Below are 24,472 nucleotides of genomic sequence, written 5' to 3'. Positions count from 1 at the left end.
TATTTCAAATGAGCTACAGAAGACGGAAGTGTTAAAGATTCTTGATAGAAAAATAAATAAAAAATCATACTTACACTTTTATGAAAGACATCTGGATTTATTAATAAGGGATTAGTCTCCATCTGTCTCCATTAGTGCCATCAAACCTGATGCACACTCCCACATTATATCATTGTTTGGTTTGCACTCCACCATCCCCTGTTTGCACTGGGGCACATCTCCCACTGAACCATGTGTTTTTCCTCAATCTCAAGCTGAAAAAGTACCTGAACTACTTATACTGAAATGAAAAATAACAATCAACCTGAAGCAGACACCCATCATGGAAAGTTTCGGCCCAAAATGTTCTCAATTATAAGCAACTGAAAACAGAATGATAATGGAAAGTGTCAGACTACCTTAACCATAGGCATCAGTGCCAAATCCTCACATAATATAACAGATTGCACAAGTATCCTAAGTACTGATTAATGCTGTTCAGTCCCAAGATATCTTATACACTTGCCACACAGTAGCATGGAAAGTCTGTTCAAGCCCGTCACCAAAACATCGAGTACAATACGCCCTCTCAGAGTCCCTTCCCCTTCTAACGCCACTTATGGAGTCTGCCTTTCTGGTAGTCACAGGAAATTGCCCACTACAGTAAGATCTCAGTTTCCATCTGAGTTCCTATGACACAACTACAAAAGGAGTAACAGTGACAATTCATAATGCTCTTTATTATTAAAACAGTGAATATTATCAAGATCAGACATCATTCAAGCTGCAGGGGATACTTTTCAAATGTATCAGAATGCTGACAGTTATAGCTAACACTCTTTGAATTTTCCTCACTAAAAAAGATTATATAAACAGATCTAAACCATATCTCAGATATGCTGTGTCAGTCACTCTTCTTAGAAGCTTCCAATTTGTATTTTTCCTGATTTTAGTTTCTATTTCATTAGCCAATTTCAAAGCCTCACGTATGTGATTGTTTTTATTTGTCTGCCTGTGGAATTTATTTATTTAGGGTGCTTTTACTTTTTAAACACACTTAGGATTGGCAGAGTGCAGAGTTATTACTTGAATATTTTATTCTAACAACATTTACCTCACCTCTCATTATGAAGCAGCACAGTCAGATCACACCCACTCTGGGAACAGCTCTTTTCGGACTGCTGCTGAGATTCTCTTGTATATCAGCTGTGCCAATAATTGCATTCCCTGTTTGTGCACTGATGTTGACTGTTTGGCAGAAATGCTGCAAGATTTGCATGATGCAGAGGATCTTCATTCAGATGTTTAGGCATAACAGGGAATTTTATTAGCTTTACGAAGGATTACCCCATTTTAATAAATTTGCAAGCACAATGCAATCAACTAGTAGGATTATAGGCACATGTACGATGATACACAAAATTCAATTGCTGTCAGAGTTGTAGACTAAGGGGTATGCATACAGAAAAGACAAGCCCTGTGAGTATAAATCTATACATAGTCACTTTTAGCACCTCATTGCTGCATGCATACAAAACGAAGCTTGGGTATTCATATCTACTTTGAGTTCCTGTTTTGCCTATATTTTAATACAGGTTATTTTCTCTAAAGTTATTTTTCTTTAGCAAAAAAAAAAGCTAATTTCTCATACTTCTTCCCAGCTCTCAGAAGCATTACCAAACTTAAAGGATAACACAGTAACACACTGCAGGCTCATAAAGTTCAGTTCAAGAGGCCACTACAAAAAAAAAAAGATGTTCTGTAGTAGTTAAATAAGCACATGTCTACAGCTAGCAGAAAATCCTCCACTACTCTCAACGGCGAGACTGGTTTTATGGTGGTTAGGTCTGAGGTGTATAGGCATGGATAAAGCAGTAGCCTGAACTGATGAAGAAGCAAACAAGAGCAGCTGAAGTGCTCATGCTCACATAATTCCACGGTTCGTAAAATAATCTACCAAGGCTAAGATTTTCAATCATCTTCAAAGAGACAGCAAAGTAACAGCACACTGTAAAGTCATGACTGTATTAACGAGAAAGCAATCTTTATCTCTTCTCTCCTAGGACAACAGGCCTAAAAGCCAATCACACTACCAAATAATCCAGGAGTCTGAGATTCAAGAGTACCACAAAGTTGCGATAAAATAAGAAATAATATTTTTACAGCTACTCATCTTGATGTAAGAATAGATAAAAATAAAACTGAGAGTTCTGTTATATAATACATATTTTTCTTGTCCTTATCAAAGAAGTTATTAGTCTGTTCCAATAAGGAAACTCAACTCAATATTATGTGATTCGAGACAGTGAGTTTTACAACCAAATAAACATCTAGTAGAAAAACATTAAAGTATATTGCTCAGGAGAACAGACATTCTATTTGGAATATCAACCTCTGTAACTATTGAAAACTATGGTGTCAATTATAAACAAATTCTCCAGTTTGTGTTATGCCAGATGCAGAATCTTGTATCTGAAAACAACTGAGTCTGCAAGCACTACCAGGTCCAGGTTTACATCCAGCCACCACTCACAGGTTTGCAGAATCCTTTGGATTCTGGTCCCCTGACCAGTATTTTTCCAGCATCACTTGCGTAATGGGAATTTACTCTAAAATCAATTTTGCACAAATGTTAACATCCAGAGATTGAGAAGTGGTTAGTACACTGGTGTCACGTACAAGCATCAAATTGCCTTATTCTGCCTTCTGTTACTCCTTTCAGTGTTGATGCCCTCTGGAGATTAAGAAACAATATTCGTACTCTCTCTAGCTTTGGTGCCTCCACAGTTGGAAGGCATAAATTTAATTCTTAATTTAGAATGTGTTTCAAACAATGCTTTAGGTAAAATCCTATACTTTGATGAAAAGCATAAATAACATGGAAAAAAACTTCATACATTATCCATGCATTTTTGCTATTGATGTAGCAACCTGTTATGCTGAAAAACTTCTGAGTTTGCAGTATGGTTCAGTCAGTGTGAATTGTGAGCCCAGGCTTTGAGATTTGACATGGACACAGAGTTTTATGTTAGCAAATTCCTTTTCAGCCCTAGGGTCAAAATGTGCCCCTTAAAGTCTACAGTTCAAAGAGAGCTAGCAATAATTAATCTGAAAACAATTAAAGTGCCAAATCTTTATTTCTGCATTCCCTACTTCATTTCTGGAAACTTGGAATTTATTCAAAAAGCCCTAAACTCTTCAAAGACAAAAATGAAGAACCTAATTAGACATGAAGCAAAACTACTAACTTAAAACTGCATGGAGCACAGGAGAAGATTAGCTATTTCTTTTTTTTTAAAGTACAGTTTCAAACTCTCCAGATATTTTTGTCCTTTTTAGACTAAGATTTCTTTGGTCAAAAATGTTTAGGTAAACATTTTTGTACAGAGCCCAGGAAAACAGAGATCTAAACCCAATTAGAGTATTTGTCCAACATCCTTAATATTATTGTCTGATAGTCAGAAGCCTCAAACTGTCCACTTGTAAAATGATTAGAAATTAAAATATTATGTGTATTCAGTTAAGAAAAAGTCAACCCATGCCACTTGCCACCTCAAGCTGTTTAAGATTAAGAGAAGATCTGATATTAGAAATGTTAACTTTCTATGTTTTCTAACCACAATGAATTATGGAAAGGATAATCACAGTTCAAAACCAGGGTACTGTGGGTACCTGCTTTGATGAGACTGTCAGGTACTACATAGGTCTTGACAAAGGTTGTCTTAAAGAAGCTCGAGTAATCCATAAGGGGAACACTTTCAACCCATAATTTACAGTATGTACAAATCTCATACTAACACACACAAAGTAGTTCAAACAAAAACAAGTGGCTACTAGAAGCTATACCAAGCTGTTCTCATATAAAACAGGTCCTATATTTTGTAAGCAGAGAAAAAGGCAGACGGAATTTGCATGTCTTTGTTTACAATAACATATTGCGGTTCTCTGATTCTATGCCCTGTAGGAATATGGTTTTGATTTTGCTACTAATCAATGCAGCCAACATATTCCTCTCTGTCAAACACTTCAGATATTGGGAAATATAAAAAGCAGTTTAAGATTCATGTGTCTCAATTATATTCCACTTCTGCCTCTTTTGGCTGTAAAATCAATCATATTCGTTAACCACAGGGTGCAAGCATTTCACTTGATAAATTAAATTCCAAGATGATCGAGGATGCAGTTGCTGGTCAGTGGAAAGTTACATAACTTATTTCCAGAATGCATTATTTCAAGATAACACTTTGTATCAACACTGCTGAATTTTTATGCAGCTTTTTGAATTCCAATGGACATTCATTCATAGAATACAATCTCCAAAGGTATGTGGCTTCTTGATAGTCTTAAAACTGTTCCAGTTGTGCATCAGTCCACCTGTCAGGATGTTATTAGTTTAACAATATGAGTGGACTATTCAGTGCTATGTTCAATTTTCTTTTTCAAAAGGAAACACAGAAGTATATCCAGTCTCAACATTTCAAAGAGAAGCCTCCTAAAAATGTCCCAAAACTGTATTTTGTCCTAACAGTACAGTTGTAGCAAGAGTCTGAAACTTGACTCAGTTTTCCTGAGGGGACAAGAAGAACAATGAAAGTTCTTTATAGACACATGATGCAAATTATGCAAAATTCCAACCCAGGAGCCACACTAAGAAGTATTGACTGGCACTGTGCCCACCAGGAACCACATGCCAACTGGCAGGATGAAGTCTAGATATTCAGCTTTCTATGACAAGCAATCATGTGACAAGAATTTGGAGTAAGGGCAAAATCATGCTCTATGCCTTTCTTTCTTGTATCAGCAGTAATTCCGAACTATAGTCTTAATGCAAAAGAGAAGAAAATGGTCTTGCGACTGCAACTCTTTTCATACTATTCAAAATCAACCTTAATTAGTAATCTAAACTAAATATATTTATATCATATATGTCATGAGCTGAGATCATTATTAGATGCATTTTGTTTCACAGACAAAGTAAAAAGCTTTTCTTTTGTATTGCAAACTACATTTTGAAATGAAATTACCAGAAACTTGAAAAATGTATTTTATCATGGAAATGTCAAGAACACATTAGCTATTGCCAAACCTCCAGCAATCTGCCAATAAAATCTCTAACCTTCACACATGATTTGAGACAGTATTTCAAAACTAGCCACAACAGTAAATTCTTCTTTTTCTGAATTTGAAGTGGACCAGAAACCCTGTGTCATAGTCCTCATGAGTCACCTAGAAAGATCTAGAAGAAAATTAAACAGCTTTCCTACCCAACTGTTTTAAAGGATGTGTTTATGATGAACCCAACCCCAGCCCAGTTTCAAAGGCTTGTACTACAAGCTAGCAATTCTCTATCTCTTAGCAAACACAGAGAAAAATATTTTGCAAACAACGCAGGACTTACTGAAATAAAATTACATGCATACTTAAGAAGGTGGTAATACACTTTTACTCAGGACTCTTTGCTAAATGTAATAATTTAAATACAGTTGACCTTGAAGGAGAATAGAACCTGTCTGGGGAGGAAACACACACAGTGAAAGTTACACCATGAATTATGAAAAGTTCTAATTACAGTCTAATTTTGTATTCAGCTGACTGATTCATAAGAAACCAGTAAAGAAAGATTCATCAGCCTTTATTTGGGAGCTTAAGTAAATTAATGTGTAGTTTCTACATAGTTCCTAGTGGCCAGATACATACACATAACAAAGCTGTGCTACAGGGGATACCATTCTTCTCATCTTTGATGGCATGTGATAACTCAGAGTCAACTCAGTTTTGCACATTAAGCTGAATCCTAGATAAATGCATAAAAAGAATACTTTGTGTACAATATGAGTACTCCTGTAGTTTAGGAGGAAAATAAGCAAAAACATTACTTACACATTTGTCATCTGATCCAGTGGCTATAAACCGTCCACACGGTGATACTGCAATTCCACATGGATAGCAGCGGCTACTGTGCCCTTCAAAACGACGTTCACACCTTCAGAGAAATTTCAGACTTATTAATACCAACTAAAAACTAGATCTTTTACTGCCACTTTAATGAAATGCTGATGAAGTCTCGCCCATTTTTCTTACTCTACAAATTTACTAATGTTAATCCACAAATTAAGTTTTAAATATTTCTGCAGTAGGATTTTGACAAAACTGGAAAACATTAAAGAATATGACCAATCAAAAATAAAAGGAACACACAGAACTACCCCAGGACAATGCCCCAAATGATACTTTGGCCTTGTTTAGTTTACAAAGATAGAAATGTCATCAAAATTTAGAAATGAGGAGCTGCACTGTCTAGCATTAAGCTACTCCCAGTTAGCCATCTCAGCAGAGTAAGCCAAACTCCTCTGCATTAAGGAGAGGGTGTTGTGAAAGCCAGTCTGCTCTGTGAAGCTTTAGAAATCTCTCACATAATTTATATCTAATAAAGATCCAGTATGTGAAATGATAACATAAATAATCATTGTTTTTCTTATACCCAAATCTGTGTTGCTCTATTTACATTCCTACTCTAATTTACTATACCTTGTAAATTCAAGAAAGGAAATATCCAAATGGTTTTCTAAACTGCTATTTACCCTACAACTGTATATAACTTCTTACCTATCTGTGCCAATACAGTCTAAAGGAAAGAATGCTTTTAAATTTAACACAAGGAATTAATTGCCTACTTTTCATGTTAATATTGCAAGGTAGCATTGTGGAGTAAGTTTTTGATAGCTGAGGACACTTGGCCCATTTAAAAATAATGTTTTTGATGAGATTAAGAGTTATATCCATCTAAAAAAAAATCCAAGGTTGTAAAGAATTTTGATAATGTTGTAGTCACTACAAAACTAAGGGGAAAAAAAAAAGTAGTATTTAGAGTTGCTTCAATGTTAAAAGATATTTTATTACAAGTTTCAGTCCCATTCACAATTATCATTTACATATGTAAACCTCATTTCAGAGCTTTTTTTTTTATATCCACAAGGTTCCATTTTGAAATAAACTTATAATAATATTTATTCTTCTTTTGCCTTCATTATAAATGCTATCAATCTGCCTTTCTCCTTACAAAACAAATTCATATACTTCACCATAATACAGCTGTTACACATTCTTTTCTTAATGTATGCTTGGTCCAGGAACAAATTTGAAAGAGTAACATATCCCGCCAACACCTGTGATATACACTTTTTCCTGGCCAGTGAAATCACAGACGCTGTGTTAATTCAATTGACTGAACCCATGTGCAGAAATCTCTAAATTTTTAGATCACGTTGTTCTGTTTTAGACGTGTTTGTATGTGTATGAATGCACTGAATGCCAAGTTGATTTTGTTCACCCAGGTGAAACAGGCATAGTTAAACAAAAACATTACTTTGTGACTGATCCAATGCCTATTAATTAATAAAGTATTAAAAAAGACACTTTTGAATGCATGAAAATAGATAATTTTACAGAGCCTAACTCTGAGCTTTCACAGATAACACATTTGGTTGAATTTCTGTGTAACAGAATTACTGACATCAATGGACACAGTAACCAAATCTTTCACCTCAATTTAGGAAAGCACTGCAGTTCAAAGAGAGGTAACTTAGAAAGACAATCAATTTCTGTGACAAAGATGTGAAAACATTCTTCAACTTCAGTTTGCACATAGCTTTTGCAGGAATATTCAGAGATTTTCAATAAGCAGTAGCTGCATTGCATTCATTGAATAACCTGCCTCTATTCAAGCGTCCTATCCACAGTAAAGGAGAATACTAGCTACCTCAGTCTCTTCTCAAGTCCAGCATTCTAATATATATGACTCCAACGGTTAGGCAATGGAGGACAGAATACGTATTTGATTTATGGTTTCAAAGAACTTTACTTTTTGTGAAGTAACTTAAAAGAAAACATAAAGGGTAGTGCACACTTCCCATACCACAGCTTTCACAGAATCATATAATGGTTGAGGTTGAAAGGCACCTCTGGAGATCATCTTGTCCAACTTCCCTGCTCTCCTAGAGTCGGTTGCTGAGAACTATGTCTGGATGGCTTTTGAGTATCTCCAAGGTGTGAAACTCCACAATCTGGAGAATCTGTGCTAGACCTCAGCCACTGGACACAGTTTCCATAAATAGTTGTTCCATTAGCTTCTCAGGGATCAAGGTGAGGCTGACCAGTCCATAGTTCCCTGCGATCTCCTTCTTGACTTTTTTGAAGATAGGAGTGACATTCACTTTCCTTTAGTCCTCAGATGCCTCTCCTGATGACCATGATTTTTCAAATATAATTGACAGTGGCCTCACAATTACATCAGCCATCAATAAAAAAAAGACAGAGACAGGCTCTTTTTAGTGGTGCCCAGTGACAGGACAAGAAGCAATGGGCAAAAATTGAAATACAGGAGGCTCTGTCTGAACATCAGGAAACACTTTTTTACTGTGAGGGTGATGAAGCATTGGCATAGGTTGCCCAGAGAGGTTGTAGAATCTCCCTCCTTGGAGATATTCAAAAGCCACTTAGACATGGTCCTGGATAAGAAGCTATAGGTGATCCTGCTCGAGCAGGGGAGTTGGACAAGATGACCTCCAAAGATGCCATCCAGCAACAATCATTATGTGATCTGTGACGAAGCTGCAAAGGCATTATTGTAACTTTGGGTAAGTCTTTCCTTCAAATATCTTAGACAGACAGAAACAAAAATAAATCATGACGCGTTTCATGTCTCTGCTCTTCCCTTTCGTGGTCAGATTTTGCCCTCAGTTAGGCTGTTACTAAACATTCATTGCATAGAGCAGATGTCTCCCATTACTCAGCCTCAATCACACCTTTTCTTGTCTCTACCAGAGAGCCAGTTGCATTGTTTATGAATTTCAGAGTCCCCCTAAAACACAATCCTTCTCAGTGCTTTTTCTCATTGTCATATATGGACAATGTTCGCAGAAATCATAGAATCACAGAATCATAGAATGGTTAGAGTTGGAAGGGACCTTCAAAGGTCATCTAGTCCAACCCCCCTGCAAGGAGCAGGGACATCCCTGACTAGGTCAGGTTGCTCAGAGCCTCATCCAGCCTGGCCTTGAATGCTTCCAGGGATGGGGCTTCTACCACCTCTCTGGGCAACCTGTTCCAGTGTTCTATAACTCGCATTGTAAAAAAATTTTTCCTAACTTCCAATGTAAATCTACCTCACTCTATTTTAAAACCATTCCCCCTCATCCTATCACAACAGGCCCTACTGAACAGCCTCTCCCCATCTTTCCTGTAGGCCCCCTTGAGGTACTGGAAGACTGCTATAAGGTCTCCCCGGAGCCTCCTCTTCTCCAGGCTGAACAGCCCCAACTCTCTCAGCCTGTCCTCATAGGAGAGCTGCTCTAGCCCTCTTATCATCTTCATGGCCCTCCTTTGGACCTTCTCCAACTGGTCCATGTCCTTCTTGTGTTGGGGGCTCCAGAACTGGACACAGTACTCCAGGTGGGGTCTCACCAGGGCAGAGTAGAGGGGGAGAATCACCTCTCTCGACCTGCTGGCCACACTTCTCTTGATGCAGCCCAGGATGCAGTTGGCCTTCTGGGCTGCAAGGGCGCATTGCCTGCTCATGTTGAGCTTCTCGTCCACCAGCACTCCCAAGTCCTTCTCCTCAGGGCTGCTCTCAATCCGTTCTCTGCCCAGCATGTATTTGTGCCTGGGACTGCCACGACCCAGGTGCAGGACCTTGCACTTGGCCTGGTTGAACTTCATGAGGTTGGCACGGGCCCACTTCTCCAGCCCATCAAGGTCCCTCTGGATGGCATCCCTCCCTTCCAGCGTGTCGACGGCACCACACAGCTTGGTGTTGTCGGCGAACTTGCTGAGTGTGCACTCTACCCCACTCTCCATGTCGCCGACAAAGATGTTGAACAGGGCCGGGCCCAACACGAACCCCTGAGGGATGCCACTCGTGACTGGTCTCCACTTGGACATCGAGCCATTGACCACCACTCTCTGAGTGCAGCCATCCAGCCAACTCCTTATCCACTGAGTGGTCTGTCCACCAAACCCATGCCTCTCTAGTTTAGAGAGAAGGATGTCGTGTGGGACAGTGTCAAAGCTTTGCACAAGTCCAGGTAGATGATATCTGTTGCTTGTCCCTTGTCCACCGATGCCGTCACCCCATCATAGAAGGCCACCAAGTTGGTCAAGCACGATCTGCCCTTGGTGAAGCCTTGAAACCACCTCTTTGCTCTTCATGTGCCTTAGCATGGTTTCCAGGAGAATCTGCTCCATGACTATGAACAGCCGTAGTTGCCCGGGTCCTCCTTGTTCCCGTTTTTAAAAATGGGGGTTATGTTCCCTCTCTTCCAGTCATCGGGGACCTCACCAGACTGCCATGATTTCTCAGATATGATGGCCAGTGGCTTGGCAACTTCATCCGCGGATGGATCTTATCAGGTCCCATGGACTTGTGCACCCTCAAGTTCCTCAGATGTTCCCAAACCTGCTCTTTGAGTACAGTGGGCAGTTCTTCGTCCTCGCAGTCCCTGCTTGTGCCTTCCACAGCTTGGGTGGTGAGACAAGAGCCCTTATCGGTGAAGACTGAGGCAAAAAAGTCATTGAGTACCTCAGCCTTCTCCATGTCCCGGGTAACAAGGACACCGGTTTCCTTCTGGAGGGGGCCTACATTCTCCTTGGATTTTCTTTTGTCCCCTACATACCTATAGAAGCTTTTCTTGTTGCTTTTTATATCCCTGGCCAGATTCAATTCCGTCAGGGCTTTAGCCTTCCTCACCCGATCCCTCGCCACTCGCACAGCCTCTTTGTAGTCCTCCCAGGCTACCTGTCTCCTCTTCCACCCTCTATAGGCTTTCCTCTTCACTTTCAGTTGGTCCAGGAGCTCCTTGCTCATCCATGCAGGCCTCCTGGCCTTTTTGCCTGACTTGTTCTTCATCGGGATGCACCTCTGCTGAGCTTGTGGGAGATCTCTTATTTCAGGCTTTTTTTTTTCCCCTCTTTTTTTTTTTTTTTTTAAGTAGCAACAGGTGGTGATCAAATTTATTTTGGATATTGCAAGCTTTACGTGGCCAGCTGGCATGCTGTCCAGCCTCCTAAGAATGCTTTTCTGGTCAGAGCTTTTCAGGAGTTACCATGACAAACATCTGGTAATTGCAGGGGAGAGCAAACAGCCAAGTTTTCCCTATGTTCTCCATTGTACAGCTTTTAGTCTACATTCCAAAATATGTATCTTCTTATGTCACAAAAAAAAACTTGCAGAATATTAGAAAAAAAAAGTTATATGTTTTCTGTCTCTGTAAGAGAAAGATACCAGAATGGTGTGTGTCTTTATAAATCAGGGAGTACGGTCACAAATAAGTCCATTTCATTCTACTTGCTGCATTTACAAAGTATCTTGGCTGCAAATAAAAATTTTCCTTTTTTTTAACCACTTTTCCTTGTATTTTATTATTTTGTCCCAGTGCTCTGGTATTTGTTCAGAAACCCTTCAGTACCAGCAGATCCATTGAGGCTCTACAAAATCTGAGTATAACTTGACAGTAGTAGTAGCTACCTTAGATGTTCTGTACACATAGATTTCATTTTAAACATACACCAAACCCTTCACAGCGGAGCTCATCATGTTTTCACCAACAGCATCCAGAAGAAACCACATGTTCGGCATTCTGTATACTTTCATGCATCCCTGGTCCCAAACTTGTAGGAACTTCAACCAGTGCTTTATCCCTTTTTCCCTCAAAATCCAGATAACAAGACTCAAAGCTCCATGAAAAAAAAAAAAAAAAAAAAAAAAGATGGCAAACCATGAGATCATTACATTCAGAAGAGACCAAGAAGTAATCAAATTTTGAGTATGTGTATATGTGTATCTTGCTCATGATGATGTCAAGCTGTTAGTTCACAGTGGAGATGCAAACTGAAAAGTATCTGACAATTGAATGGCTCTCCATTCAAACTGCATGTCTGACCCTAAGGCTCTCTAAATGTAATTGTTTGAAAACATATGAGATTAGTTCCATGTGGCTATAGGAATTCTACTAAAGTATGTTGCCAGGGGAGTTTATAATCTAGTTGCACAGGATCATAATACTAGGTGGAGATTTTATCTTCATGTCAAAAACTATCTTTATACAATTGGCAAATCTTCTCAGAGTCTGAAAGAAGGTGAAACTGATTTTCCCTGGGATCACGCATCAAAGCATTATTATGCATCTGAGTATTCTACAGAAGAAATTCAGTATGTCCAAGTAGTCCAGTATTCTTCAAATATCTTCACTGCGGTCCAATAATCACCCACTGCCTTTTTTCCAGCAAGAGATGAAGAACGGTTATTTCAGTAGCAACATTAGAGCAGCTGAACTTCTATTCCTCAAGTGTTCAGAGAGTGAGTCAGAGGCAGGCTGCTTCTGCCACCAAAGGTGTTGATGTGGTGGTGGTTGGGAGCTCCTCCTAACACCTTGACCCTGCCAATCTCATTACCTGCAAGAGAAATGTAGCAGCTGTCACATCCTGTTCTGGTTTTGTTAGTGAAGGGGGGCCTAAGGTGGTAGCTTCTGTAGGAAACTGCTAGAAGTTGCTCCCCTTTGTTTAGTGGACTCGGCCGTGCCTAGGACGGACCCGCTGCTGGCCAAGGCCAAGCCAATTGGTAGCAGAATGTCCCGTGATAACGCCTCTGCAATAACGTATTTAAGTAGGGGAAAACAGGAAAAAAAGGGAGAAGGTGTGAAGCAGCTGAGCAGGGGCAGAGAGGGGGAGGCGTGAGCCTTGTGGGCCTTGCAGGCCTCACCCTCTGGCCTCCCACCGGGCAGCAGACTGGGCCCAACTCGGCCCAGCCTGGCTGCAAGAAGTGGAGATGAGAAGTTGAAGTGAATAAGATGTAAAAAGTATCCTGAGAGATGTCTGCCAGCCTGTTGCGAGGAACGGCTGCAGACACCAAGGTCAGTGAAGAAGGAGGGGGAGGAGTAATGCTGCTCCTGGCCAAGATTCCCCTGCAACTCGTGGTGAAGACCATGGTGGAGCGGGTTGTCCCCCTGCAGCCCATGGAGGTCCACAGAGGGGCAGAGATCCACCTGCAGCCCGTGGAGGACCCCATGCCGGAGCAGGTGGAGGCCTGAAGCAGGCTGTGGCCCGTGGAGGGCCCGCTGGGACAGCTGTTCTGGAGGGACTGTACCCCGTGGAAGAGATGACCCACGCCAGAGCAATTTCAGGAAGGACTGTGGCCCGTGGGAGGTACCCCACGATGGAGCAGAGGAGGACTGCGAGGAGTTCTTCCCCTGACGATGATACAGCGGCGTAAAACAACGCGTGATGAACTGACTGCGACACCCATTCCCTTCCCCCCCACCCCGTGCCGCTCTGGAGGGGAGGTAGTATAGATAATGTTAAGCCCAGGAAGAGGGAGGGGTGGGGGGAGGTTATCTTGTTCCCTGTCTTATTCTCCTGCTAATTTTAGAAATAAATGAATAGTTTTCCCCAAGTCGAGTCTGTTTTGCTTGTGATGGTAACTTTAAGGATTTCTCCCCGTCCTTATCTCAAACCTCGAGCCATTTTTCTTATATCATTTCCTCCTATTCTCTCGGAGGGTGGGGGGAGCGAGAGAGAGACTGCATAGCTTGGTCCTGAGTGGGACTAAACAGACTGCGTAGTCTGGTCCCGATCGGGGCTGAACTACGACACATCCACCTCTCCACACCTGCCATAGTAGCAGCCCAGACCTCCAAATTGTTCAACTTTACATCAGTTCCCCCAGCAAGTTTCCCATCCCCATGTTTCTGTGGCAACTAGAAAAGAGCAAATACTAATTTCATAGAATCACAGTCACATAATGGTTGAGGTCATCTTATCCAACCTCGCTGCTCACATAGAGCCAGTATGGCTTCACCAACCCTAACAGAGGGGAAGCTGGCAACATCCTGGCAACAATTCTCCTGATGCACCCCAGGACATCATCAGCCTTCTTTGCCACAAGGGCACACTTCTGGCTCAGGCTCATTCAGTGTCCACCAGGGCTCTCATGTCCTTTTCTGCAAAATCGCTTTCCAGCTAGTCACATCCCCAGCACATACCAGTGTCTGGGGGGTTGCGCTTTGTGACAAGCGGACTTTGCATTTCCCCTTGTTGAATTTCATGAGGGTCCTGTAATCCCCTTTCTCCAGACTGTTGACGTCCTTCCAGATGGCAGCACAACCTGTCAGTGTATCAGGCACTCTTTCCAGTTTTGTGTGACCCACAAGCTTGCTACATTCTGCCCCATCATCCAGATAATGAAGATGTTGAACAGGATTGGAACCAGTTCTGATCCCTGGGGTACACTGCTAATTATTTGCCTCCAACTAGACTTGCTGCCACTGATCACCACCCTCTGAGGTTCCCATTCAGACAGTTTTCAACTTTCCTCGCTGTCTGCTCATCCAGCCCATACTTCATCAGCTTTTCTATGAAGATGGTACAGAAGACCATGTCGAAAGCCTTACTGAAGTCACAGTAGACAATATCCACTGCTTTCCCCTCATCTACCAAGCCAGTAATTTTATCATCAATGTTTATCAAATTGGTCAAGCATGACTTCCCCTTGGTGAATCCATGTTGACTACTTTTATTTTATTCCTTGTCATTTATGTGCCTGGAAATTGTTTCCAGGATTAACTGCTCCATCACCTTTCCCAGGGACTGAGGTGAGGCTGACCAGCCTGCATTTCCCTGGGTCCTCCTTCTTGCCTTTTCTGTAAGCATGCATCAGCCTTTTGTACCTCCTGACCACTGAATGTTTGTCTGACTCTTTCTTGGTAATCCCAAAGCTAGTGACTGTCATGTTCTTCTCATTCAGATTCCCATTGCTCAGCCTAACTCCTGTGTTCACTGCTTCCACCTTGGACACAAGAAAAAGTATTTTCACTTGTTCCCCAAGGAGCCATTCTTTTAGACAAGACAGACTTAAATTGCTCTTCACAGGGTCTTGGAAGTTGGTCAGTATCTTACCCGAATGCATGTATTCATAAAGCCTCATAGTTCCTTATCCTAATCAAAGAGAGTAGCCAGAGATGGTTCTTCTTCCAAAAAGATGTGTTCTCCTTGGTTCTTTATTCATAAGCCTGCTTTGTAGATTGTCTGGAGCTTTTCTTAGCTACAGTTCTAAATGAGGAGAATGCAGGAGAAATATAAAAATATTCAAAATCTTCAGATGAAACTTTATAAATCCATACATTTCAAAGCAAATGAAGCAGGAGTCTGAGTAAATCCAAAAGTGACTAGCAGCGTCCAAGATTCCCTCCTTTATTGGCAAGATGACCTGGCTGTGTGAGGTTGGCTGACAACATCAGAAAGTTAAAATGTCTTTTCTTGTACCACCTTCAGAGGAACCCATAAGACTTTCTGGCACTCTCTGAAGCAATCTTGGAATGCCTCCAGGTCATCAACAGTGAAAGAGACAGACAGATTCACAGCTTTATCCAGTAAGGATGATGCAAATGGAAGATCCAAAATACTATCACCAACTTCAAGAACAAAAGAAAATATAAGTTAAATGAATTTTCACTGGAAAAAAAAATGTAGTTTGATAATACAGACTGAATGGAAAATTTCTTGTTGAATTCAGAGAAAAAAAAAAGAATATATTCAAAACCCATAAAGCTGCAGGCCAGAACAATACATCTGAAGATTTACTCTAAGCAAAGATCAAAAAAGAACTTTAGCATCTTGCTATGATTCCTCAGTCAATTATGAGAGAAGGAATGCATGTCAGAAGAATAAAAAAAAAGGAACTATCATCAAAGAAATTGAATAAAGAACTACAAGACCCAGGGAAATTGTGCAGAGCTACTCTGAAAATTATTTCCCATGCTTTCAACTGCAGCTTTCAAGAGCACCATGCTGGAGGTTTTTTCCTTGTTTAATCAAAATTTCACACTTTACAGTATTATTAAATAAAGTAACAATGGACAGAACTCGTTAAGGGCAACAAACACTACACAAAAGCAAAACAGTTTTCACTGTGGATGTCTAGGGCAAAAATCAACAAAGTTGAGATCTTGCAGTTAGTGTTACTCTCCACAACATTGCAAAGAGTATAAACGAGAAGATGAACTTACCTTTACTGCATTTCAAGAACACTGGACAAAGATTTCACGAAACAAACCCTATTCTGGCAAACCCAAAGCAGAAACAAAGAGAGGTCATTCCAGAGGGACCATTCAAAACACTGTAATGGCTTATGTACCAACTTTACAAATCAACAGCTTTAAGAGATTAAAAGTAGTGGCCCACTATAAGATTGTTTAGGAACTAATCTCTCCTGTAAGCACCCAAAAGTGCAAGCAATCGACTGGATTTTATTAGACAAGACCTATGAACAGAGGGAAAAAAAAAAAAAAAAAGAAAAAGCATTCAGTCTGTGTAACTGTATAGTAGACCTAACACTTCAGTGGAGACTTGTTCCAAGTTCAGATAGAGCTTTCCAACTTCAGTCATTTCAGATTTATTTATGTGAAAAACACCTGGTGAAGACATTAGGAAAAAGTGAACAGTTTTCTTCCTTATGAGAACTCAAGAATAGATATTAAAATACGGAAGACTCAACCTCTGGTTTGAGCAATGTGAGAAAATCACATTTTTAAAAATTGGTGGTTTTTTCCCTGAAAGTTACTAGCAAGTGAAAAATAATTATTTATGTCCCCTATTTCTTCTCCATTACAGTGATCAATGGTAGCAATTGTCATGTGTAACAAACACACACATTTACATAATACCTAATAAGCACTCTTAAAATATGTGTCATTAAGGACTTGAATTGCTTTTTTGAAGTTTGGCTAATAGAACTCAGTAGACATAGAATACACTGACTTTGCCAAATTAAATATAGAGCAAGGACATACATAAATTATTCCCCTCTTCCCAGGACGTATTCATTTAATTGATTGCCCAGATTTTACACTTTAACTATTTTACCATTCACCTGCTCTACTTATATTAGTATTTAGAAACAAAGAGACAGATAAGTGATCTGTGAAAAGCTTTCTACTTTTTCATTACTCTTCAGCAACACAGTTTGAGCAGCTTATTAGAAAAACATAAGAAGGTAACAGATTCCAACCCCAGCAGTCTCTAGTTTCATTACTTTTTGACATTCAGTGCAGGGAACACAGCAAAGCTTTTGGCAAGAGCATATATGCCCCCTATAGGTTTAATGTATTCTTACCACAGAAAAATGGAAATAAATGAAAGGTTCATTAAGCACTTCCTAAACAGAAAATTCAGTACCAGAAAAATGATATTACGTCGTTCAATAAATATATATTTACATACACACAAAGCAAATAGGAAATTATTCTTTAAAACTTAAACATCTTCCTGTCCAAACCTCTTTTCTTTTAAACATAATTCTTTTAGCCTGCATGAAAGAGATATTGCCCCAAGTATTTCCTTTGCTGAGCAATGTTCCCTCCCTGCCTCTCTTTCCCTTTGTCCCACAGCTTTCCCAAGTACCACACTGAAAGGTTTTTAGAAGGAGTATAGCATTTTATTCTGAGTTTATGATAACGTATTATGCAACCTTATAGCACTACCTACAGAATTTGTAACAATGTTGTTACGATTTCATTTGTGTTTTAAAAGCTGGATCATAAATTTTACCTACGTCAGCAGCAATGACACATGGGTTTGGAAATACTATTAGCATCTGGTTCAATATACTATTTTATATATACAGATCCACAAAGGTAGGTAAACATGGGTGAGAAATCTTGACCATTTAATGGCTTCCATACAACTAACTACAACTGAGGAATTAGCTTTTTTTTTTTTTGTCTCTTAGAAACCAGTAAATTCCAATTAGCCTTCAATTTTATTTTTTGAAGGTCTGACTGTAGATCTGATTCCACATCCAAATTTCTACTGGAATATCACAGCAAGTATGACAATTCTAAATAAAGATAAAGCATGGCGTTTTATTCTGAGGAACTTAATTAGCCTTACCTCAGTGTTCTTAAATCCCACAGTTTGATGCCATCACCTGTAGCTGTTGTCATGAAAAGATTGTAAGCTTCGGCTTGCTGAGTGCTGAAGGACGACCCCTGTAAAATATGAAATCAGTTTCAGGTAATTATTCTCATGACGCTAAATATTTATAGACTCATAGAATCATAGAATATCTCAAGTTGGAAGGGACCCATAGAGATCATTGAGTCCAATTCCTTGCTCCTTACAGGAGCTCCTTACAGGACTACCTAAAACTAAATCATATGACTAAGGGTGTCATCCAGATGCTTCTTGAACCCCGACCAACTCGATGTCATGACCACTTCCCTGGGGAGCCTGTTCCAGTGACCAACCACCCTCTCAGTGAAGAATTTAGTTCATTTAAAAAATAAGCAATAAATGTTTGTTAGGTTATGTGATTAAAAGCTTGTCTGCACACACACAAAGGAGCACAGAGGAAAGTTGGCATGTGGAGGAATCCCCATAACCCAGCCAGAGAAATGGAGCGTTGCCTCAGCTCTTCTCAGTGTTGTCCCAGGACAGCCATTAGCCCTTTGGTCCAGGTGTGACACCCACCATGATGGGAGAGGTTCTCTGGGTCACCTCACAGACTGATGGGGATCACTACCTATCAGTGTATGGGAGCCATTATGGGATGTAGGGGAAGACCTTTTTGTGATTGCACAATACACTATAGGATGTTTAGGGGAGGAAAGAAGTGTGGGGAAAAGGAGGGATCAAAGAGTAGTCCAACATTTAATTATAAGCCATGCTTAGCCCTGGCATAAGTGGGCACACTTTCCATTGACTTCAGGAGCAACTGCCTTCATTCATAACAGGACTGATTTTGGCTTCATACCTTTAAATAATTAAATCCAGTCTATCTTTAAACTTCTGGATTTTTAACATCCACATTAGCAAATCTTGGCCTTTTTGCTGGCTACAAACTTCTTCCTCCAGGAAACTAAATAGAAACATTTAAAACTCCTTCTTTCCTTTCCCCACCATTCACATTCTTGATTTGGCTGAACACATCACTGAAACCTCAAGGCCATTTCCCGCAATCAGTGCTTGACTGCCAGGAATCTTCTATTCGTTATGAAAACTGGTGTATATCTGGAAAATGCTCCAGTATTTAGTCAATGGAATTCCCCAAATGGCAAGACAAAGTGGGGCACTCAGCATTAGAAAGACTACAGGAGCTTTAACTTACTTTACTTTAAGCAGGTTTCCTTCCTAAATTAAGGACTACCAAAACCTACTCTAACAGATGAACTAAAATGCACTGTGCAACAGATTTCCCAACAAAGTCCACACATTCTCACATTAGCTGTGTATAACTTAAAAAAAGAATAATTGTAAAAGACAGACAGTAGTTGTCCAAATATTAATTAAAAGTTACAGAGCATAATTTCTTTCTGTGTTTTTGAAACTTTTACTCACCATCCCTTTCTTCAGTCAGCAATAGTCACAGAGTCAATACAAAAAGTTCCACAGACACATACACATTTAGTTCATGCACTACTCCTTTACTTTAGAATATACTCACAGTAATATAGGTAAGAAGTATAATCCCTTTGTTCCTTCCCTGCCCTTACATTTTGTCAGTAATATACTTTACTAATATAAAGCTATATTTGTATACTCAAACTACACTTGCTACTGAATATTGCTGTAGAAGACAAGAAAATATGTATTAGTTGGGATAATATGCAAGCTGAATTTTATTTACCACTTTGTGTTGCAGTCCATTAATTTACAATAATCTATAATGTATCAGAATTTAATGCAAAAAGTAGCATATTCCAACACACTATTCAAACTATATTCTTTCATCCTGAAAGGTAAATAACTTGCCTATGCCCCATCTTCTTTCTCCTACTGTAATCCCTTCTCAGCTTGTATCTAGACTACATGGCAACTTCCACATAAAATTTGGCCCAAAGAAGGACATGGTTCGACAGAATCCCTGTCTTGTTCACTAATTCCATATCAACACCACTGATATCATCAAAACAGTGCAGCTGGCTTATGCTAAAGGCGTTGATCAATTGATGTCTCAGAAAACACTCCACATTTTCCAGGCAAGCACATATTTTCAGACAGGTTTGTCACTATGGCTAGAAAAAAAGTAAAATGGCTGAAAGTTCTGAGATGCCTATTACATTTTTCAGCCTTCACATCATGTACATTCCCTAATTAATGAACTGATGAATTTTGAAATAAAAGGGCCACAGCAGAAAATGAGAAACTTTGTTGTTTCTCTGAAAATTATTGTAATCTATAACTGTGTTTGCTAGAAGAACACACCACCATCCAAATATTTGTGGCTGATACTGATAGACTCCTGTTCAAAAAAATGTTTTGCAGCACTACAAATGTATTGCTAACACTAAAACTCTGAATCTTTGTGGCCTCTTTTCAAATTGCCATTTATTTCTGTATCTCACAGGTTCCTAAACTTTAAGACAGGAAAACAAGTTTGACATTTCAATCAATTTATTTTATTATGTTTCTTAGCAGACAGAAATTCAAACCAGTATAGTCATTAAGGAAAGTGATTTTGTTTCATAAGCCATCAAAAATTCACAACACAAAATACTGTTCTGTAGAATATAAGGAAAGAGCTGAAGAAAACACAATCAGATCACTGAAATACTATAAACGGAAAGGAACAGCGTGAAAACTTTTCTATATCTGTTGGAGCATATATATATACACACACACACAATGTGTATATCCAGACAAACTTTCAACCACTGTTGCAATTTAAGGTTTTCAAATCAAACAGGGTAGTTTTAGGACATTTGGCTATTCCTACAGATAGCAAACATAAAGGAAAGATTAAGTACAACAATATATACTCTCCATTATGATGTCATATCAGTGCGCTGATGTATTTTCACTGTATACATTATTCTTCATCTCACTATAAACATTTAACAACATAGGACAGCTTATCTTGTGCAAATATGGAAACTACCGTATTTTAAAATTTAGCAGCCAAGACTTTTTTTGCAGCTTCCACACAACTTTTGTATTTATTCTTCAGCATTATACTATTGAATTTTTTATTTCTGAAGTAATCCTTTGCGCTAAAAGCTTAGTTTAAAATTGGAAGACTTTCTAACTGTGTTACTGTATTTATTTTAAAGACGTTTAGAAATGTTCTTAATAATAAAGCAGAATTCACAACCTCTGGGAGTGAGCTTTACTGATGCTGCTCCCTTCAATTCCCTGCATCCTTCTCCTCCCTCATGGCCATTACCTCCTCAAACCTAGTTTCTTCCAGTCCTTGCATCTGCCTCCTCTGGACCCTTGCAAGACACCAAGGTTCAAGCACATGAGAAGGAAAGACATAATCAGGGCAAAGTAGCTCTGGGAACAACAGTAATTGCTTGTGGATGACTGAAACAGCATGGGATGGGGAGGGAGGATTCTACTAGAGTGAAGGAATTAAGTGCAAGAAGGAGAAGAACGAAAAGACTTCTTAGGAGGTGGAGAAATGAAGACTCATAGCTGCCGAGGCAGAGCACCTGTAACGATACAGAGAGATACAGCCTAGCTTCAACTGGTGAAATAGGTTTGGAGATGTAAAATGGCTAAGTGGCACAGGATCAGAGGAGCAGCCTTCTGCCAGCTGAGTAGGAAGGGTAACAAGACAGAAGACAAGCTAGAAGCTCGATCTGGTTGCTGCCATTGTTCTTGTCTCCAGGAAAGAGGGAGAAGAGTCAGTAAAAATGTGCAGAACCACACCTTACTTGAAAAGAAGGACCACAGCAGCAGTTTGCTAGCCTATAATAGCAAACAGTCCATGTACTTATTCTATATATGTACACTGTATGAGTATGTAGTCTACATTCATCTGCAATATTTCCACAAAGTATTAGAAAGAACAGACTTTATCTTGCATAATTCAAACTTCAGATAAGGGACAAGTTTTCATCAACTGTACTTACATCTGCACAGAGGCTGCAGACTGAGTATCTCAGGTAAAGATACAGTCTGATTTTGCAACTTAATTACAGTCAGGAAGATTCAAAACATTCCTGCTGAAGAAAGACAAGCTGTGGCAAGATTTTATTTTTTTTTATTTATTTAAAGAAAAAAATCTCCTGATAGTCCTCACTTACTACTGTCCAGGGAGCATCACAAAGCAGTCTTGGAACATGGCAACTGATTTGCATGAATCTAAACCATAAAATGCACTTCGAAATTACATATATGGCAATCATCAATGAGCATTCAGTCCACAAGACAAGACTAGAGCTAGTCCAAACGAAAGTCTTCCTTTTTTTGTGTGTAGGCACTAGATCTTCAGCATCAACTATTCCACTCCACAGATTTGCTTCTATTGCAGCACCCCTCATCACTAGCTAACCTTAGATTCCAATGTGTTCCACACTTTAAACAGGAGATAATTTACACACTGCATTCTGCACATTTTTGTAAGTCTATAAAATATTTTAGCATATTATCTTAATGCAAATGTACTGAGTTATATTTACTCTAACAGCTTTAAACTATACAACTGCAACAAAATCGTTGCTGTGCAATTTTCCTATTGACTTATCTGAAGTATTAATCTTATATAACTGAAAAAACCTGGATCTATAATTTAAAAAAAAAAAATTGTCAGTTTTCTTTGCTATACCACATACTTCTAGGTTTTTTCCTCAAGTGAATACTTGCCCACAGCTTTAAAGTTTTTCTTGATTAAATAACCTGAAGCCACTAAGCTGACTGAGCAAAAACAAAAGCCAGAACTTTAAGCCTATATGTGTTAGAAATAGTACTGAAATAGTTAGCATGATTTTAAGTGTTTTACCAGATCACATCTCTCAGGAAAACCCACAAAGGATTCTACAAAAGTAGTAATAAGGAACTGTTTTAAACCCACAGAGGCAAGGACTTTCCAACTAGGAATGAAGAACCATACTCAACCAAACCTAACACAGTAGGTATTCCAGCATGTACAGTACCATAAGACCCCTAAACTTTCAAATCAATCTTCAAGTAAAAAAAAACAAAAAGAGCAAGGATGAGGGTTATTAAATCATCTATTCTATTGCAGTGCTGAGCAATTACTTTTTTCAGTTGTTGTTTCTGAAGTTTTGGAATAAATCAGATGGCTTCAGATTCAATTTTAGAGGAGAACAGTTACATAAGGAAAAGTTCCTGTTGAACTACAGTATTACAGTCTGGCACAAGTAAGGCAAACGGTAATACACATTTCCCTAATAGCAAGCTTGTTCAGTAATCCTCACTGCTCCCTGCTTTCCAGTAGAGAACAAATGAGATTTGGGTGCCTTTATCACACAGACTTACGATCATCCTCTCCAACACAGAAAAAAACTCTATTGATTATTATCAATTATATTTTTAGCCTCCAATTTCTTTGTTGATGGAGTTGTAGCAGTACTACAAATAAAATTCAGTAAAGCATATACCTTATTTTGGCAGATCTGATGGACCGATCTAGTATGAACTTCTGGTATCACTGCTGTGCTGCAGCCTGCGTTGAGGTCAAAAACTTCCAATGCTCGGTTGCTTCCAGCTGTAAGTACAAGATCTGTACAGTTCTCTGTGTTAAAGTTAAATTGATCTAAAGGAACAAAAGCATACAGATAGACAAAAAGACAGATAAATCGATGTCAAGACTCTGTTGTATTTAGTGCTCTATAAGCAGTCCTCTGTCTTACAGTCCTAAAAAATTTATGTCCAAGGTTGAAGTTCAATACCACAAAAAAAATTACAGCATTTTGACTCTAGTAGAAAAAAAAGTAGTAAAGAATCAAATGCTAATTACTTTAACTGAAGTTATTCCCATGTCATTAAGTCCAAAGAGCTATAAAGAAAATAAGACAAAGGATACAAGAGTAGAAATCATTTACTGCTGAAAGGCTGGTTATCTCCATTGTTGAAGCCATGGGAAATTTCTGTACCAATTTGCAAACACTTCTCTGTTTGTATCTGCAAAAAATATGAAATGAATGCCAGTGTTAATGAAAGAAGTCATTATTTGTGGCCACCAATAAACTCCCATTGGAATTACAAAGCAAATCAAAATGCTTTCTTTCATTATTAAAAATTAAAGCCACAGACCTTTTAACTCATTGTTGAACTCTATTAAAAAACTTGATATCAAAACTTATCTGGATGAAAATAAACATTATATTCATATACATAAGACAGATCTTCCATCAAGATGAAATACTAAAATAACTCTGTATAAATACCAAAAATGTTTAAGAGAAAAAAAATCTGTCATGTACCTATGATCAAAAAGCAGAAATACCATTAGTTACAGTATAGCATTTAACGTGCTGATCATACGACCCATAAGAAAGAAAATGAGGAGAAAACAGTAAGGAAAGAATGATTTCCACTTAGATGGGAACAGAACAAGGGGCTGATCACAGACTACCAAAGAAATTCGGCTTTCCAATATGCAGCGAACGGTTCAAGGTTCTGTGGGATATCTGCCAGCTCCATGCAAATGTTGCAGACATGCCAAGCCCTCTAAAATGGCTTCAAACTTAATTATATCACA

The 24,472-nt window shown here is 39.1% G+C and overlaps 1 protein-coding gene across 1 annotated transcript in view; it reads right to left on the bottom strand.

Moving 5' to 3' along the window:
• WDR27 (WD repeat domain 27) overlaps positions 1-24,472 on the bottom strand; it is a 72,305-nt gene that overhangs the window by 13,129 nt on the left and 34,704 nt on the right. The window contains exons 19-22 of the mRNA XM_086744622.1: positions 23,795-23,892; positions 23,370-23,491; positions 17,917-18,014; positions 5,860-5,962 (exon numbers count right to left, since the gene is read on the bottom strand). Coding sequence (XP_086600748.1) covers positions 5,860-5,962; positions 17,917-18,014; positions 23,370-23,491; positions 23,795-23,892 — 421 coding nt within the window. The remainder of the gene's footprint in view (positions 1-5,859; positions 5,963-17,916; positions 18,015-23,369; positions 23,492-23,794; positions 23,893-24,472) is intronic.

Source organism: Chlamydotis macqueenii, chromosome 3 (genome assembly GCF_036417535.1).
Source record: "Chlamydotis macqueenii isolate bChlMac1 chromosome 3, bChlMac1.mat, whole genome shotgun sequence".
Lineage (NCBI taxonomy): Eukaryota > Metazoa > Chordata > Aves > Otidiformes > Otididae > Chlamydotis > Chlamydotis macqueenii.
Note: the sequence above shows the minus strand (reverse complement) of the source record. Positions and strands in the feature narration are given on the sequence as shown.